The sequence below is a fragment of the Capra hircus genome, chromosome 24 (genome assembly GCF_001704415.2).
Source record: "Capra hircus breed San Clemente chromosome 24, ASM170441v1, whole genome shotgun sequence".
In the NCBI taxonomy this organism is placed as follows: Eukaryota; Metazoa; Chordata; class Mammalia; order Artiodactyla; family Bovidae; genus Capra; species Capra hircus.
Genome location: NC_030831.1, coordinates 45,870,186 through 45,886,452, shown reverse-complemented (window position 1 = coordinate 45,886,452; position 16,267 = coordinate 45,870,186). Strand labels below are relative to the sequence as shown.

Here is a 16,267-nt window from a genome sequence, read left to right as displayed (position 1 = left end):
CTTTTTAACAGAGGTGGGAGCTATGAACAAAAACAGGTAAACTAGGAAATTATGATAATTTGGGGATGTTTTTGTGAGGAAGTCTGAACTTTCCTGAACTAATTAATTTCTTTACTCTTTAGCAGTAAGTCATTTCTCCAACATGGAGTGGTGGTTTTAAAGTTGAAGTCAGAGAGTGCTTTAGTCTCATCTCTCGGCATTTCCCTGCTAAGTGAGCCTCTCTTCTTTCCTACTCATTGTCTTTCCACGCCTCTTCATTCTTGCTGTCTTCCTTCCTCCTCTCAGATTCTTTGTTTCCCTCTCTTTGGCTGCTTGCTCTCCATGTCAGCCAAGGGCCGTGAATCTCAAAGACCCAGTCTAATTGTAGTTGGTGATAAATTTGCCAAAAAGCCAATGCACATATTCTTAACACATTTTGGGCTATTAAACATTGGCCTGTTACTTGAAAGATTTGAAATAAAGTATTTGTATTGGTTCATTATGTGGTTTACTGGAAACAGTTTACTGTCTTTAATCTTTTGTTTCTCCAATAATAAAAATAAATCGTGATTATCATTACATTTTCTTGGAGAGGCACTTTTCTGCCTTTTGATTCATGATAACAGCTTATCCTTGAAAAGTTTTGTGAAGATTTTGAACACAACATTGGTGAGCTTTATGGAAGAGTTATTATCATGATCATAAAAGTAGGTGGTCAGCATATCATCTGAGTTGAGCTGCACTGGGCTGCTATGCAAAGCAAAACAAGCAGGACCATTGTACTTTGGGAGCATTTGATCTGGAATTTATGAAAATAAGCCTGGTGGGGATATCACTGTGGTGGTGGCTGAGGCCTGGGTTTGGGAAGGTGCATATAAAGGAAAATGTAGCCTTTACTGTTCACCCATGTGATTGGGGAAGACCATGTAAAGAGACTGGAGGGTTTAAAATTCCTGCCTTCTAAATGTTCTGGTCTTTTCAGCATTTCCTGCCATGCTTGCAAGATAAGTCCCAGTTCCCTTGCCAGCTCTAAAGGTCTCCCTAAGACAGGCCCCCTTGCTCCCCAGTCTGATTACATTGCAGTCTTCAGCCCTGACTCCCTGCTTGGCCGAGCTCCTCTTTGCTGTCCCTCTCTCCTCCTGTCCCCACAGCTGCTACACTGATTCTGTCTTTGGGTTGCAACCTGGGCCTAGGATATTCTCTGCATCTATGCACAGGCCAAAAAGGACATTAAAAATGCACAAACCAAGTAGTTATCACTTAGGTCACCATTCAGTTAATTAGAGAAAGGGATATTAACAACCCCCTCAACTAAGAAAGACATAATCTGAAATAAAGGATTGTTGTTGCTCAATCACTAAGTCATGTCCAACTATTTGCGACCCAATGAACTGTAGCACAGCAGGCTTCCCTGTCCTTCACTAACTCCCTGAGTTTGCTCAAGCTCATGTTCATTGAGTTGGTGATGCCATCCAACCATTTCATTCTCTGTTGCCCTCTTCTCCTGCCCTCATTATTTCCCAGTATCAGGGTCTTTTCCAATGAGTTGGCTCTTTGCATCAGGTGGCCAAAGTATTGGAACTTCAGCATCAGTCCTTCCAATAAATATTCAGGGTTGATTTCCTTTAGGATTGACTGGTTTGATCTCCTTGCTATCCAAGGGACTCTCAAGAATCTTGTCTCAAGAGCACCATAGTTTGAAAACATCAGTTCTTCAGCACTCAGCCTTTTTTATGGTCCAGCTCTCACATCTGTACACAACTATTGGAAAAACCAGTCGGCTTTGACTATACTGACCTTTGTCAGCAAAGTGATGTCTCTCTGCTTTGTAATACACTGTCTAGATTTGTCACAGCTTTACTTCCAAGGAGCAAGTGTCTTTTAATTTCATGGCTGCAGTCACCATCTGCAGTGATTTTGGAGCCCAAGAAAATAAAATCTGCTGTTGTTTCCATTTTTTCCCCATCTATCTGCTGTGAAGTGAAGGGACCAGATGCCATAATCTTAGTTTTTTGAATGTTGAATTTTCAGCCAGTTTTTTCACTCTCTTCTTTCACACCCATCAAGAGGCTCTTTAGTTCTTCTTCATTTTCTGCCGTTAGAGTGGTATCATCTGCATATCTGAAGTTGTTAATATTTCACCTGGCAGTCTGAATTCCAGCTTGTGATTCATCCAGCCTGGCACTTCCCCTGATGTACTCTGCATATAAGTTAAACAAGCACAGTGACAACATACAGCCTTGATGTACTCATTTCGCAATTTTGAACCAGTCCATTGTTCCATGTCCGGTTCTAGCTGTTGCTTCTTGAGCTGCATACAGGTTTCTTAGGAGGCATGGTAAGGTGGTCTTAGGAGGCATGGTAGGGTGGTCTGGTATTCCCATGTCTTTAAGGTTTTTCCAGTTTGTTGTGATCCATGTAGTCAGAGGCTTTAGTGTAGTCAGTGAAGCAGAAATAGATGTTTCTCTGAAATTCCCGTGCTTTTGCCGCGATCCAATGGATGTTGGCTATTTTATCTCTGGTTCCTCTGCCTTTTCTAAATCCAGCTTGTACATCTGGAAGTTCTCAGTTCATGTACTGCTGAAACCTGACTTGATGGATTTTGAGCATTACCTTGCTAGCATGTGAAATGAGTGCAGTTGTGTGGTAGTTCGAGCATTCTTTGGCATTTCCCTTCTTTGGGATTGGGATGAAAACTGACTTTTTCAGTCCTGTGGCCACTAAGTTTTCCAAATTTGCTGGCATATTGAGTGCAACACTTTAACAGCATCATCTTTTAGGATTTGAACTAGATCAGCTGGAATTCTGTCAACTCCACTAGCTTTATACTTCCTAAGACCCACTTGACTTCAACTGCAGGATATCTGGCTCTAGGTGAGTGATCACACTATCATGGTTATCCAGGTCATTAAGACCTTTTTTGTACAGTTCTTTTTGTTTTTCATTGTTTATTTCTTTTTTAGTTTTTTTAATATAAATTTATTTATTTTAATTGGAGGTTAATTACTTTATTATATTGGTTTTGCCATACATCAACATGTATCTGCCACAGGTATACATGTGTTCCCCATCTTGAACCCCCCTCCCTCCTCCCTCCCTGTACCATCCCTCTGGGTCGTCCCAGTGCACCAGCGCCAAGCATCCAGTGTCATGCATCGAACCTGGACTGGCAAGTCGTTTCATATATGATATTATACATGTTTCAATGCCATTCTCCCAAATCATCTCACCCTCTCCCTCTCCCACAGAGTTCAAAAGACTGTTCTATACATCTGTGTCTCTTTTGCTGTCTCGCATACAGGGTTATCGTTACCATCTTTCTAAATTCCATATATATATGTGTTAGTATGCTGTATTGGTGTTTTTCTTTCTGGCTTACTTCACTCTGTGTAATAGACTCCAGTTTCATCCACCTCATTAGAACTGATTCAAATGTATTCTTTTTAATGGCCTAGTAATACTCCATTGTGTATATGTACCACAGCTTTCTTATCCATTCATCTGCTGATGGACATCTAGGTTGCTTCCATGTCCTGGCTATTATAAACAGTGCTGCGATGAACATTGGGGTACACGTGTCTCTTTCAATTCTGGTTTCCTCGGTGTGTATGTCCAGCAGTGGGATTGCTGGGTCATAAGGCAGTTCTGTTTCCAGTTTTTTAAGGAATCTCCACACTGTTCTCCATAGTGGCTGTACTAGTTTGCATTCCCACCAACAGTGTAAGAGGGTTCCCTTTTCTCCACACCCTCTCCAGCATTTATTGCTTGTAGACTTTTGAATCGCAGCCATTCTGACTAGCAGGAAATGGTACCTCATTGTGGTTTTGATTTGCATTTCTCTGATAATGAGTGATATTGAGCATCTTTTCATGTGTTTGTTAGCCATCTATATGTTTTCTTTGGAGAAATGTCTATTTCTTTTGCCCATTTTTTGATTGGGTCATTTATTTTTTTGGAATTGAGCTGCAGGAGTTGCTTGTATATTTTTGAGATTATTTGTTTGTCAGTTGCTTCATTTGCTATTATTTTCTCCCATTCTGAAGGCTGTCTTTTTTACCTTGCTTATAGTTTCCTTTGTTGTGCAGAAGCTTTTAAGTTTAATTAGGTCCCATTTGTTTATTTTTCCTTTGATTTCCAATATTCTGGGAGGTGGGTCATAAAGGATCCTGCTGTGATTTATGTCGGAGAGTGTTCTGCCTATGTTCTCCTCTAGGAGTTTTATACTTTCTGGTCTTACGTTCAGATCTTTAATCTATTTTGAGTTTATTTTTGTGTATGGTGTTAGAAAGTGGTCTAGTTTCATTCTTTTACAAGTGGTTGACCAGTTTTCCCAGCACCACTTGTTAAAGAGATTGTCTTTTCTCCATTCTATATTCTTGCCTCCTTTGTCAAAGATAAAGCGTCCATAGGTGCATGGCTTTATCTCTGTACAGTTCTTCTGTGTATTCTCGCCACCTCTTCTTAATCTTTTCTGCTTCTGTTAGGTCCTTGCAATTTCTGTCCTTTATTGGGCCCATCTTTGCATGAAGTGTTCCTTTGATATCTCCAGTGTTCTTGAGATTTCTAGTGTTTCCCATTCTGTTGTTTTCCTCTATGTCTTTGCATTGATCACTGAGGAATGCTTTCTTATCTCTCCTTGCTATTCTCTGAAATTCTGCATTCAGTTGGGGATATCTTTTCCTTTCTCCTTTTTGCCTTTCACTTCTCTTCTTTTCTCAGCTATTTGTAAGACCTCCTCAAGACAACCATTTTGCTGTCTTTCAGTTCTTTTTCTTTGGGATGATTTTGGTCACCACCACCTGTACAGTGTTATGAACCTCTGTCCGTAGTTCTTCAGGCGCACTGTCTATCAGATCTAATCCCTTGAATCTATTTGTTGCTTCCGTTGTATAATCATGAGGGATTTGATTTAGGCATGGCCTAGTAGTTTTCTCTATTTTCTTCAATTTAAGTCTGAATTTTACAATAGGAGTCATAATCTGAGCCACAGTCACCCCTAGGTCTTGTTTTTGCTGACTGTATAAAGCTTCTCCATCTTCAGTTACGAAGAATATAATTAATCTGATTTCAGTATTGACCATCTGGTATTGTCTATGTATGCCAGTATGTTCTCTTGGCAAGGAGAACTCTGTTAGCCTTTGCCCTGCTTTATTTTGTACTCCAAGGCCAAACTTGCCTCAGGTATCTCTTGACTTCTTACTTTTGCACTCCAATCTCTATGATGAAAAGGATATCATTTTTTATGTTAGTTCTAGAAGGTCTTGCAGGTCTTCATAGAACTGTTCAATTTCAGCTTCTTCAGCTTTAGGGGTTGGGGTGTGAAAAGTGAAAGTGGAAAGTGAAAGTTACTCAGTCGTGTCTGATTCTTTGAGACCCTATGGACTGTAGCCCTCCATGCTCTTCTGTCCATGGAATTCTCCAGGCCAGAATATTGGAGTGGGTAGCCGTTCCCTTCTCCAGGGGATCTTCCCAACCCAGGGATTGAACCCAGGTCTCCTGCATTGAGGGCAGATTCTTTACTAGCTGAGCCACCAGGGAAGCCCAAGAATACTAGAGTGGGTAGCATATCCCTTCTCCAGTGGATCTTCTTGACTGAGGAATTGAACAGGGGTCTCCTGCGTTGCAAACAGATTCTTTACCAGCTGAGTTACCAGGGTTGGGGCGTAGATTTTGATTACTGTGATGCTGAATTGTTGCCTTGGGAAGGAACCAAGATCATTTTGTCATTTCTGAGATGGCACCCAAGTACTGCATTCTGGACTCTTGTTGACTTGTAAGGGTTACTCTTTTATTTCCAAGGGATTCTTGCCCACAGTAGTAGATATCATGGTCATCTAAATTAAATTTGCCCGTTTGCATCCATTTTAGTTCACTGATTCCTAAAATGTCAGTGTTCACTTTTGCCTTTGCCTTCTTGACCACATCCAGTTTACCTTGATTCACGGACCTAACATTCCGGGTTTCTATGATATTGTTTTTTGCAGTATTGGACTGTACTGTCACCACCAGACACAACATCCACAACTGGACATCAGTTCCACTTCGGCTCGCCCTTTCATTCTTTCTAGTTATTTCTCTGCTCTTCCCCAGTAGCATCGTTGTTGTTTAGTTGCTAAGTCATGTCTGATTCTTAGCAACCCCATGACTGCATCATGTCAGGCCTCCCTGTCCCTTGTCATCTCCTGGAGTTTGCCCAAATTCATGTGCATTGAATTAATGATACCATCCTACCATGTCATCCTCTGTCACCCCCTTTTCCTCTGGCCCTCAATCTTTCCCAGCATCAGGGTCTTTTCTAATGAGTCAGCCCTTTGCATCAGGTGGCTAAAGAATTGGACCTTCAGCTTCAACACCAGTCATTTCAATAAATATTCAGATTTGATTTCCCTTAGGATTGACTGGTTGATCTCCTTGCTGTCCGAGGGACTCTCAAGAGCCTTCTGCACCACCAGAATTTGAAAGCATCAATTTGTCTGTGATCAGGCTTCTTTGTGGTCCAACTCTCACATCTGTACATGACTACCATGGACAAACCATAGTTCTGTCTATACAGACCTTTGTTGGCAAGTGATGTCTTTGCTTTTTAATACACTGCCTAGGTTTGTCATAGCCTTTATTCCAAGAAGTAAGCATCTTCTAATTCCATGGCTCCAGTCACCATCTGTGGTGATTTTGGAGCTCAAGAAGAGAAAGTCTGCCACTGCTTCCGCTATTCCCCCTTCTATTTGTCATGAAGTGATGGGACCAGATTTCCAATATACCCTAATAGCATATTGGACACATGCTGACCTGGGGGTCTTATCTTATGGTGTCTTTTTGCCCTTTCATACTGTTTATGGGATTCTCAAGATAAGAATACTGAAGTGGTGTGCCAATCCCTTCTCCAGTAGACCATCTTTTTCTGAACTCTCCATCATTTCCAATCTATCTTGGGTGGCCTTGCCCCGCATGGCTGATAGCTTCATTGAGTTACACAAGGCTGGATCCATGTGACCATTTTGGTTGTGGTTTTCATTCTGGGGGCCATGGGATTGTAGTTCTTGCTTCTTCTGTCTGCCCTCTGGTGGATGAGGTTTAGAGGCTTGTGCAAACTCCCTGATGGGAGGGACTGGCTGTGGGTAAAACTGAATCTTGGTGTGGTGAGCAGGGTCATGTTCTGTAAATCTTTAATCCAGTTTTCTACTTATGGGTGGAGCTGTGCTCCCTCCCTGTTGGTTGTTTGGCCTGAGGCAGCCCAGTCTCTATGGTAGGGCTGGAGTTGTCCTCCAAAAGGACTTACGCGACACAGGCTTTCCAGAACTGCCGCTGCCAGTGTCCCTGTCCCTGTGGCAGTCCATTGTTGACCAGCACCTCCACACAAGATCCCCAAGCACTCACAGGCAGGTCTGGCTAAGTCTGTGGGGTCACTGCTCCTTTACCCCGCGTCCTGGTGCGCACAGTATTTGTGCCCTGCAAGAGTCTCTGGAGGGTGTAGGGTTTGATATAAATGCGACTGCATCCCTCCTACCGACTCATTGCCACTTCTCCTTTGTTCTTTGACGTGGAGTATCTTTTTTTGGTAAATTCTAAAATACTCCTGTCAGTGGTGGTTCAGTAGCTAGTTGCAAGTTGGTGTTCTCACAGGAGAAGATGAGCACATGGCCTTCTACTCTACCACCTTGATAGGATAGTTCTAAAAAGTTGAAATAACTTTAGTTTTTTTTTTTTAAAACCTCGATAAATTCTTATTTTTCACATCTTTGCTGAGAACCAGTAAAACTCTATCAAAAGACCAGATTTCAAGAACCACTGAGTTAGTCAATTGCTCCTTCCTCAGCATGCAACCGATTTGGTCATTTCTCATATTTTACCTTATTTTTGGTGTTTCTTTTATAAATATATATCTTTTCTTCCTCCAGTTGTTTTATTAACAGATTTGTGTACTCCTCTTTTATGGTTTTGTGCAAATGAGACCTGCAGCCCTAGTGTTTCTGGATCAGGAGCTCTGGGGAGGGATGGTCCACAGAAGGGGGTTTGATGTGCCTCAAGAAAAGCCCTAGTGGTGGAAGCCATTGCATTCATTTTTGATGAGAATTGGAGCATTGAAGTGGCATAGAACATAGCCTACCAAAAATAGCTCCGAACCAGCAACAAACTAATTCAAATTTGATTCTTCATGAAAAGCTTGAGATTCTTGAATAGTTTTTTTGATATTTTTTCTCCCATCCTCCTCAGGTTCAACTGAGAATTTTGAGTTACAGTATTAGTTGTAATAATATTCTCTCTATCAAATACCCAGTATTTTTGTAATAAAGTGTCTGCTCTAGAAACCTGTAGGGACAAATAAATCTGTTGACCACTCTAATTTTTCTTAGTTTGAAGGTATGCATAAGAATGAAGCAATAAGCCAACAGCTTCATGTTTTGCGAAAAGAAGTGAAGCAGTTGCAAGCAGAAGCTGCTAAACCACCATCACTTAATATTGTGGAGGCTGCTGTGCATGCTGAAAACTTGATTACGTAAGTTTTGAGGGTGCTGTAATTTAAAATACTAGCAATCATACTTGCTACTATCCCCCCAGTCACCTACTAATTAACTAGTATAGGAATTAGCAGCCTTTGGACCAAATCCGACCTGCCATCTATTTTTATAAGTAAAGTTTTATTGTGATGTAACCATGCCCATGTACTTATTTAATGTGTATGGCTTTTATGTTTCAATGGCAGAATTGAATGTTATGACAATTTATAGCCCATAAAGCATAAAATATTTACTGGCTGTCTCTTTATAGAATAATTTTGCTGACCCTTGAATTAGGAGGTTATACATTACATTACAATTTAACCTGGAGAGATTGAGTGCTTAAGCTTTATATTAAAGGCACATTTACTCAGGAAGTCATCATCATCAGTTCAGATTACTGAGCAAAATTTGCAGTGGAATTGCTCAGGGCTCACAAGGGTAGTTGCCAGCTTGCATCTGACCATCCATGGTGGTTTCTTTTGGAGCTCAAAGCCACCAGGATATTAACTGGGAAAGGAGAAGTTGACTCACCAGCAGCTAATCCCCCTGTAGATTAGGATGGTGGTGTGGATGGGGGCATTGAGACCTTTTGTGGGTTAGATTGGAAGGGTCTGGGAAGGAGAAGGAGATAAGGTGAACAAGAGGTTGCTGTTTCTTTTTCTAGAAAAAAAACTCAAAACAGAGTAAGAATTAGAAGAGATATCTTTTATATTAGTATCTTATTCTATACAAAAATCTTTTTCTTCAACCTAAGTCATTGTTTTAGATTTTAAAATTTAGAGAAATCAAGGTTCTTATTTTTAAAAACATGTATTTATGTAATATACAACATTGAGTAATATTTGGATTATTTGGATAATTTGGAAAAATTGGATGTAAAATTGTGGATTACATACAACTATGAAAATATTTAATGTTAATAAAGGCTCATTTTCCTCCCTCCAGGAGGACATAAAATCATTTCTGTGTATTGGAAATAAGTTGTTGGGCTTCTCTGGTGGCTCAGGCAATAAAGAATATGCCTGCAATGCAGGAGACCCAGGTTCAATCCCCGAGTTGAGTAGATTCTCTGGAGAAGGGAATGGCTATCCACTCCAATATTCTTGCCTGGAGAATTCCATGGGTAGAGGAGCCTGGTGGGCTGCAGTCCATGGGGTCATAAAGAGCTGGACATGACTGAGTGACTAGCACAATTTGACTTTGACATATGAAAATACTTAATGTTAATAAAGGCTAATCCCCCCACCCTCACCCCAAGAGGACATAAAATCATTTCTTTGTGTTGAAAATAAGTTGTTGGGTCAAGTTGTAAGCTATCCTGTGAAATATTTCTAAAGTGACATTTGTGTGGGGCTCTCAGAACTCTTAAGGATATTGCTGAGAAATGAGAGTATCAGAGAAACACCGTGGGTCTGAATTCTCTTACTATAGACCAGTAGCCTTACCAGTGTTTTCCCACAGGGCCTTAGTGAATGCCTACCAGTCGCAGCCCACCCCTGGGGTTCAGAAGATTGGCATCAGCCTCTTCTTTACTGTTGTGGATTATGTCAGTGATGAGACCCAGCGTCATCCTCCCACAAGGCAGTTCTTTACTTCATGCATTGAGATCTTGGGACAGGTAAGGTTATCCTGTGTTTTTAGCCTTATTTACATATGATGAGTCCCTGCAGTGTCCTCTTAGATATAATCAGAGTTGACTCCACACTTAAAGGTTCAGAGTCTTACCTAAGTCAGAAGCCCCTTTGAATTGTTGACTTCTCAAGATGTGGTTAGAATTGCTGGTATGGAATTCTGCTTTTTCAGAAAGAGATGTTAAATTATTAGTATATGAAAGTCTCCAGGGAGATGTCAAATTGTATTGTATGCTGTTGGTGTTAATAATAGTATTACTGAGACTACTGTTTCTAAAATGCCTTTTTGATTCATTATTTTATTTCATCCTTACAATGACTCTGTGTGATTGATAGCATTTCAGTGTTAAAGATGAGAAAAACTAGTCTCTTAAAGATTGAGTGACTTGCCTAAGAAGTACAGCTGGTGAGCCCTGGAGGCAAGAGGGACCCCAGGTCTTCTGACTCAACATTCAGTGCTTGCTCCACCTCTCCACTGCTGCCTCTCAGTTGCTACTCACAATTTATCTACTTGACTTAACCCTTAAATATATGGATATATAAAAAGGACAAGGGCAGTGACAGATTTATGAAATGTGTCATTAAAGCAAGGAATGCCACTTGCTGGAAAATATAGAAATACTACCATGTACTTTCCTTCAGATTCAATTAAATGAGTGGCTATTTATTGGATACTTTTAGGGAGGTGATGCCGAGCAGATATTAAAATAGGTTTTTCAGAAATGTTTTTCCTAATTATGAAATTGATGAGTGCTTATTATAAGCAATACAGACAGTGTAAAAAGTATAAAGAAGAGAAATTTCTTATAATCCTAATCTCCTGGAGATACTGGTTATGTAGCTAACATTTCGTTATAGTTGATCTTGTGTGTCTCTGAGGTCTATTGGTATCTGTGTGTATGTGTAAAAATGATATATCATTCTTATATATAGATCTAGAGATAAGGATACACACTTAAAAGCTAGCATATGCTATTTTTTTTTAATTCAAAAACATTTTAGACATTATTCCTTGATAATAAATAAAAATCTGCATCATGGTGTTTAATATATAGTGTTTCATGGTACAGATATATTGTAATGTATTGAGCCAGTGCTCTCTGGATGAATATTTAGCTAGGTTGGTTGTTTTGCTGATGTAAGCCTGAACTAAATATTCTTACATGTCTTTGTGAAATTATTAGACTGATTTTCCTAGGATAATTTCTTAGAAGTGTGCTCACTATGTCAAAAGGACTGGGAAGTTTATACCTATTTACATTGTAACAACAGCATTCAATTTATTATTCTCCATGTTAGAACTAACATTAGGACTGATCATTCTTTTTAGGTCTTGCTAATCTAATAACAGAAGTGGTGCTTTGTGATTATTTTAAGTTGTATTTCTTTAAGTACTAGTTCAGTTGTGTGATTTTTCAAATGATTTAATAATTTTTTGTGATTTTTCTGGTTTTTGTTTTTTGCAAATTTTCTGCTGGGAAGTTTCTTGTTTTTTGATTGCTTTGAAGAGCTCCTCAGACTGTTAACCTGGTGTCTGGAATGTGTTATAATTTTTCTACTTTGTCGTTTTTCTATAATTTTATGATTTTTTTGCCATATAGAAGTCAAAATTTTTATATATTCACATCTATCAGTTTTATCCTTTATTATTTCTGTCTCTGATCAAATTTATCAAAGCTTTACTAACTCTGAAATTAAATATCAGCTTATATTCTAATACTCTTAAACATTAGAACAAATTAAAACAAGGTATATGTTAATTATGAAAGTTAGCTTTTTAAAGTATTTAAAGCATATCTCAATAAAATCTGTAACCTAGAATCTTTTTCTTGACATAGTGCAGAATCACTTTAGATACTTAGTAATCATGGTGGGTACACTGCAAATTTCTGGATTCAGATTATCCCAGTATTTTAATCTTTTAAACATTTTCTTTGACTTGTCCAACCAAATGAATGGATTATCCAGAATTTTTAATATAGGTTACATTGAAAGTGATAGATTTATCTCTGTCGATTTTAGGTTTCTTTTGATTGTTTCATATTTTCATTTAGAAAAAATTCTGTTAGCTGTATATACTATTCCTTAAAACTTGGTTGCTCAAAGAAAAGTTGGGGAGGGGAGAATTCGATGACATTTTCCCTTTTCAATTCTTTTAAGGTGTTTATCAGTGGCACTAAATCAGAATGCAGAAAAGTCCTTCAGACCATTCTGAAGGACAGAAGGCTTTGCTCTCTCCTGTCTCCTTTCTTCACTCCCAGTGCTGCGCCCGCGGAGTTCATCCAGCTCTACGAGAAGGTGGTGAAGTTTCTGCGCGAGGACAACAGCGACATGATTTTCATGCTGCTGACCAAGGTGACGTGTGGCTCAGTCCTGATGTTGTCACTGAGCTCTAGGTACTGCTGCTGTTTCTCTGTGCCTCAGAAATGCAAGGTCCTTGGAGCTCTGTCTCCAGGGGGACTGGAGGTGCACAGACCCTTTTCATGTTTGATATCATCTTCAAGTAGTCTGATCCCGTAGCTGCTGCTTCTGGATGCATTGATTATATCATATAAGACAGTCTCACTACATGTAGTATAAAAAAGATCAGCTCCCAAGCTCTTTAAAAACTTCCTACAGTTTTGAAATATTCATAGTAATAATTTGGTATATCTTTCATTTGAATGTGTCCTGAATTTATGGCTCAATTGTTTGATAATTGAGTTGTTAGTATGTCACGGTCTCTCATATTTAGCATAAGCCAGATTTAAGCAAATTGCCTTTGTCTTGTTCCAAATAGAATATTATTAACCTAGACCAAGGCAATGAATTTATGTTACCAGTTGAGAAATTCAGAGCCTTAGCTATTTTGCTTTCAGTTGTACTTCTCTGACACCTATAAATCATAAAACCTGGACATTTGTTGGGACCTGGAGACTGATCTCAGTTTTTAATAGGGGAAAGCATAGTTTGGGATTCTGGAAGGTGATATCAACACCCTGAATTTTCATTAACTGATGCAGATTTAGAAATATGGCCACTAGAAGCAGGTAGTTCCATAAAGCAGCCACTTTTTTGTGGCAGCGTGACCAGTGAAGAAGAACTACACAGTTCTGATCCTTGTTTTATAGGGAAAACTTACCAACAAGATTCTTAAATTGTAAAAAAGCATGCAGAGCTAAAAAAAATTGCCTCTGAACCCCCAGAGTGAAGTAGAGATGAAGACATAATGGCACCATTAGTTATTAAACTGCCTAGATTCTTTTAAGTCTATAAATTTTAGTTTCAATCTTTATGAAAAGCCAAATGCTAGGTAAACTTTTGACTTTCAAACTAATTTGCACGTAATTTTCTCTATTTCAATCAATTTTCTAGTATAAATAAAACTGCTTCTTATTTCTTTTTCTTTTTAGTTCGATCTTAAGCAATGGTTAAACTCCACTAAACCTCCTCTGTCTGATCGTACCAGGCTTCTGGAGTCCATTCATTTGGCACTTACTGCCTGGGGCCTTGAACCAGACGAAGATATTTTGATGCCATTTAATCTTTTCTGTAAGCACTGGACTTACCTTCTTCTCTACCAGTTTCCTGACCAGTACAGTGACATTCTCAGGCTGCTGATGCAAAGTAAGTGTCTTAATTGTGACTGATTAGATCGCAGTGAATGTTCAGTATGACATTAACCATTCCACAGATGTCATCTAAAAATGTAAAAATAATACAAGCATGCAGGAATTTAGAATTACTAATCTTTACCCAAAATGCTCAGTGAGTAATGCCCTAGAGGCTGCTGTCGGTAAAAATGTCCGTTGTCAGATTGGGCCCTAGCTGGGCAGGGCCACTCTTTAGAGTCCGCAGTCCTGTGTGCACCTCTTTACTTTGATTTTGCAGCTGTCTTGACTGGGGTGGGACTGCTTACTCTGGTGACTGTAGACTTGGGAATAGAAAGCAATTGCTCCTTTACAGTGTGCTTAACATACCAGTTGGTTTCTTTCTAGTTTCAAAATGGTGAATACATTTAGGGTCCCCCCCGCCAATTTTTTTACTCTCATATTTTGCAAATGAATTTTATCCCAATATAACGATACACTGTTTTTATATTATCCAAGAGAAAGAGCAACATTAAATTTTCCAAATTTCCACTGTTTCTATTCCCCTCCTACAGTTTTCCATTAGTGTGTTGGAGAAATAAAGGAGAAGTAAAGAGTGCAGGCTTTTTAATTTTTGGAATTTCACTCGGCAGGAATTTTATTGAAATTTGAAAAATGAGATAGTATTTACTTTATTCATGTAAGCTTCATACAGTTTATTGATGTAATGGACAACTAAATTTTGCATTATGTCAAATCTTTGTGTTACTTTACAGAAATAGTTTTATGAATTAGCTAATGATCTTATGTATTGGACTACTTGAAGAATGTATAGTCTAATTTTCAAAGCCCTTCAAAGTTTTCATTATTTCCTATAGCGGCAGGTGGCAAGGTGGGTGGGGAGTGGTGGTGCAGAAATGCACTTGTATAATTTTTAATGCTTATTTACATAGCTAAGTTTTACTCCTAAGTTTTCACAATTTGATTAAACATATATTATGGATTTTTCCCCTGAAAGCTTTTATTTTAAAAAATATTTCTTTATTTGGCTGTGTCAGGCCTCAGCTATGGCATGCAGTATCTTTCTTCCTTGTGTCTTGCGGGCTTTCTAGTTATGGTTCACTAACCCACCAACCTAGATAGTATATTCAAAAGCAGAGACATTACTTTGCTGAGCGCCAAAGACTTGATGCTTTTGAACTGTGGTGTTGGAGAAGACTCTTGAGAGTCCCTTGGACTGCAAAGAGGTCCAACCAGTCCATTCTGAAGGAGATCAGCCCTGGGATTTCTTTGGAAGGAATGATGCTAAAGCTGAAGCCCAGTACTTTGGCCACCTCATGAGAAGAGTTGACTCATTGGAAAAGACTCTGATGCTGGGAGGGACTGGGGGCAGGAGGAGAAGGGGACGACAGAGAATGAGATGGCTGGATGGCATCACTGACTTGATGGACGTGAGTCTGAGTGAACTCCAGGAGTTGGTGATGGACAGGGAGGCCTGGCTTGCTGCAGTTCATGGGGTCACAAAGAGTCGGACACAACTGAGTGACTGAACTGAACTGAACTGAACCCAGTTGCCCTGTGGTATGTAGGGTCTCATATCCTCACCAGGGGTCGAACCCACATCCTCTGCACTGCACGGTAGACTCTTAACAAAGCACTGGATACCAGGGAAGCTTCCTTCCCTGAAGCCCTTTAAAGAGATTCTAAATTGTTTATACAGGCAACCACTGACTTGGATTTAGCAGAAAAGTTTTAATTTGCAGGGAAAGTAGTTAGTTACAGGCTTAAGACTAACAGCACCACCTCTGTCAGATTCTGTGACCTCTAGCCTCCTGGTGCCCCATCCCTCCCTGGCCATCACGGCAGTGTTCCCAGGGCTTCACTCATTGCTAATCTGTCTTCATTTGCCCTGGGTGAGCCCACTGCAGTTCCCCCTGGCTTCACTGCCATCTTCTGGGTGTGCATGACTCCTTCCAGACCTGCCCTTCTGAGCCACTGTTGTCCTACTTGATCCAGGCCACTTCCGGGTAAGGGCCTGAGGGTGTAAGTTTCTGTCCTCTGGGAGGCGAGTTTTTCAGGTAGCTGAGTACTGGTTGGTGGTCTCTGCTTTTGCATACTGTCTCTGTGTTGCTTTAGGTTTTGCCTGTTACAGGAGTGGGGTGTTCGATGAGTATGAGACTTCTTCTGAAGAGCATAGACTCTGCAGTTGTGTTCTATTCCATGGCTCCTCTGTTTCTCTCACATTGTCCAGCCAGAAAGATGGCACCTTTACCATTCCCCAGTCAGGGGCTCACAGATTGCAGCTCAGATGGCTCTTCTGTGTTCACTCCCAGCAGGGTTATTGAGAATAAGGAAAGTCAGGTGTCCACCTGCACAGATCTTTCAGTAGGTTCTCTCTCTCTTTTTCTTTTTTAACACCAACTTTTGTAGGTTTTTAATTTTAAGGTAGAAAGGCAATGTTGAGTCAATCTCTTGACAGCTTTAGCCTATTTGTAATGGCTGCACACGTTTCCTTAAAGGTCTGGAGGTCACAAATTAGGTTATCAATCTGTTTAATTCCAAACAAAAAAAGTCAGCACTATATAAA

General features: G+C 39.9%; 1 protein-coding gene across 2 annotated transcripts in view; it reads left to right on the top strand.

Annotated features, from left to right (window-relative positions):
• Positions 1-16,267, top strand: part of EPG5 (ectopic P-granules autophagy protein 5 homolog) — a 131,673-nt gene that overhangs the window by 79,885 nt on the left and 35,521 nt on the right. For both annotated transcript variants that reach the window (XM_018039566.1, XM_005697166.3), the window contains exons 28-31: positions 8,334-8,476; positions 9,942-10,098; positions 12,272-12,466; positions 13,504-13,717. In XM_018039566.1, coding sequence (XP_017895055.1) covers positions 8,334-8,476; positions 9,942-10,098; positions 12,272-12,466; positions 13,504-13,717 — 709 coding nt within the window. The remainder of the gene's footprint in view (positions 1-8,333; positions 8,477-9,941; positions 10,099-12,271; positions 12,467-13,503; positions 13,718-16,267) is intronic.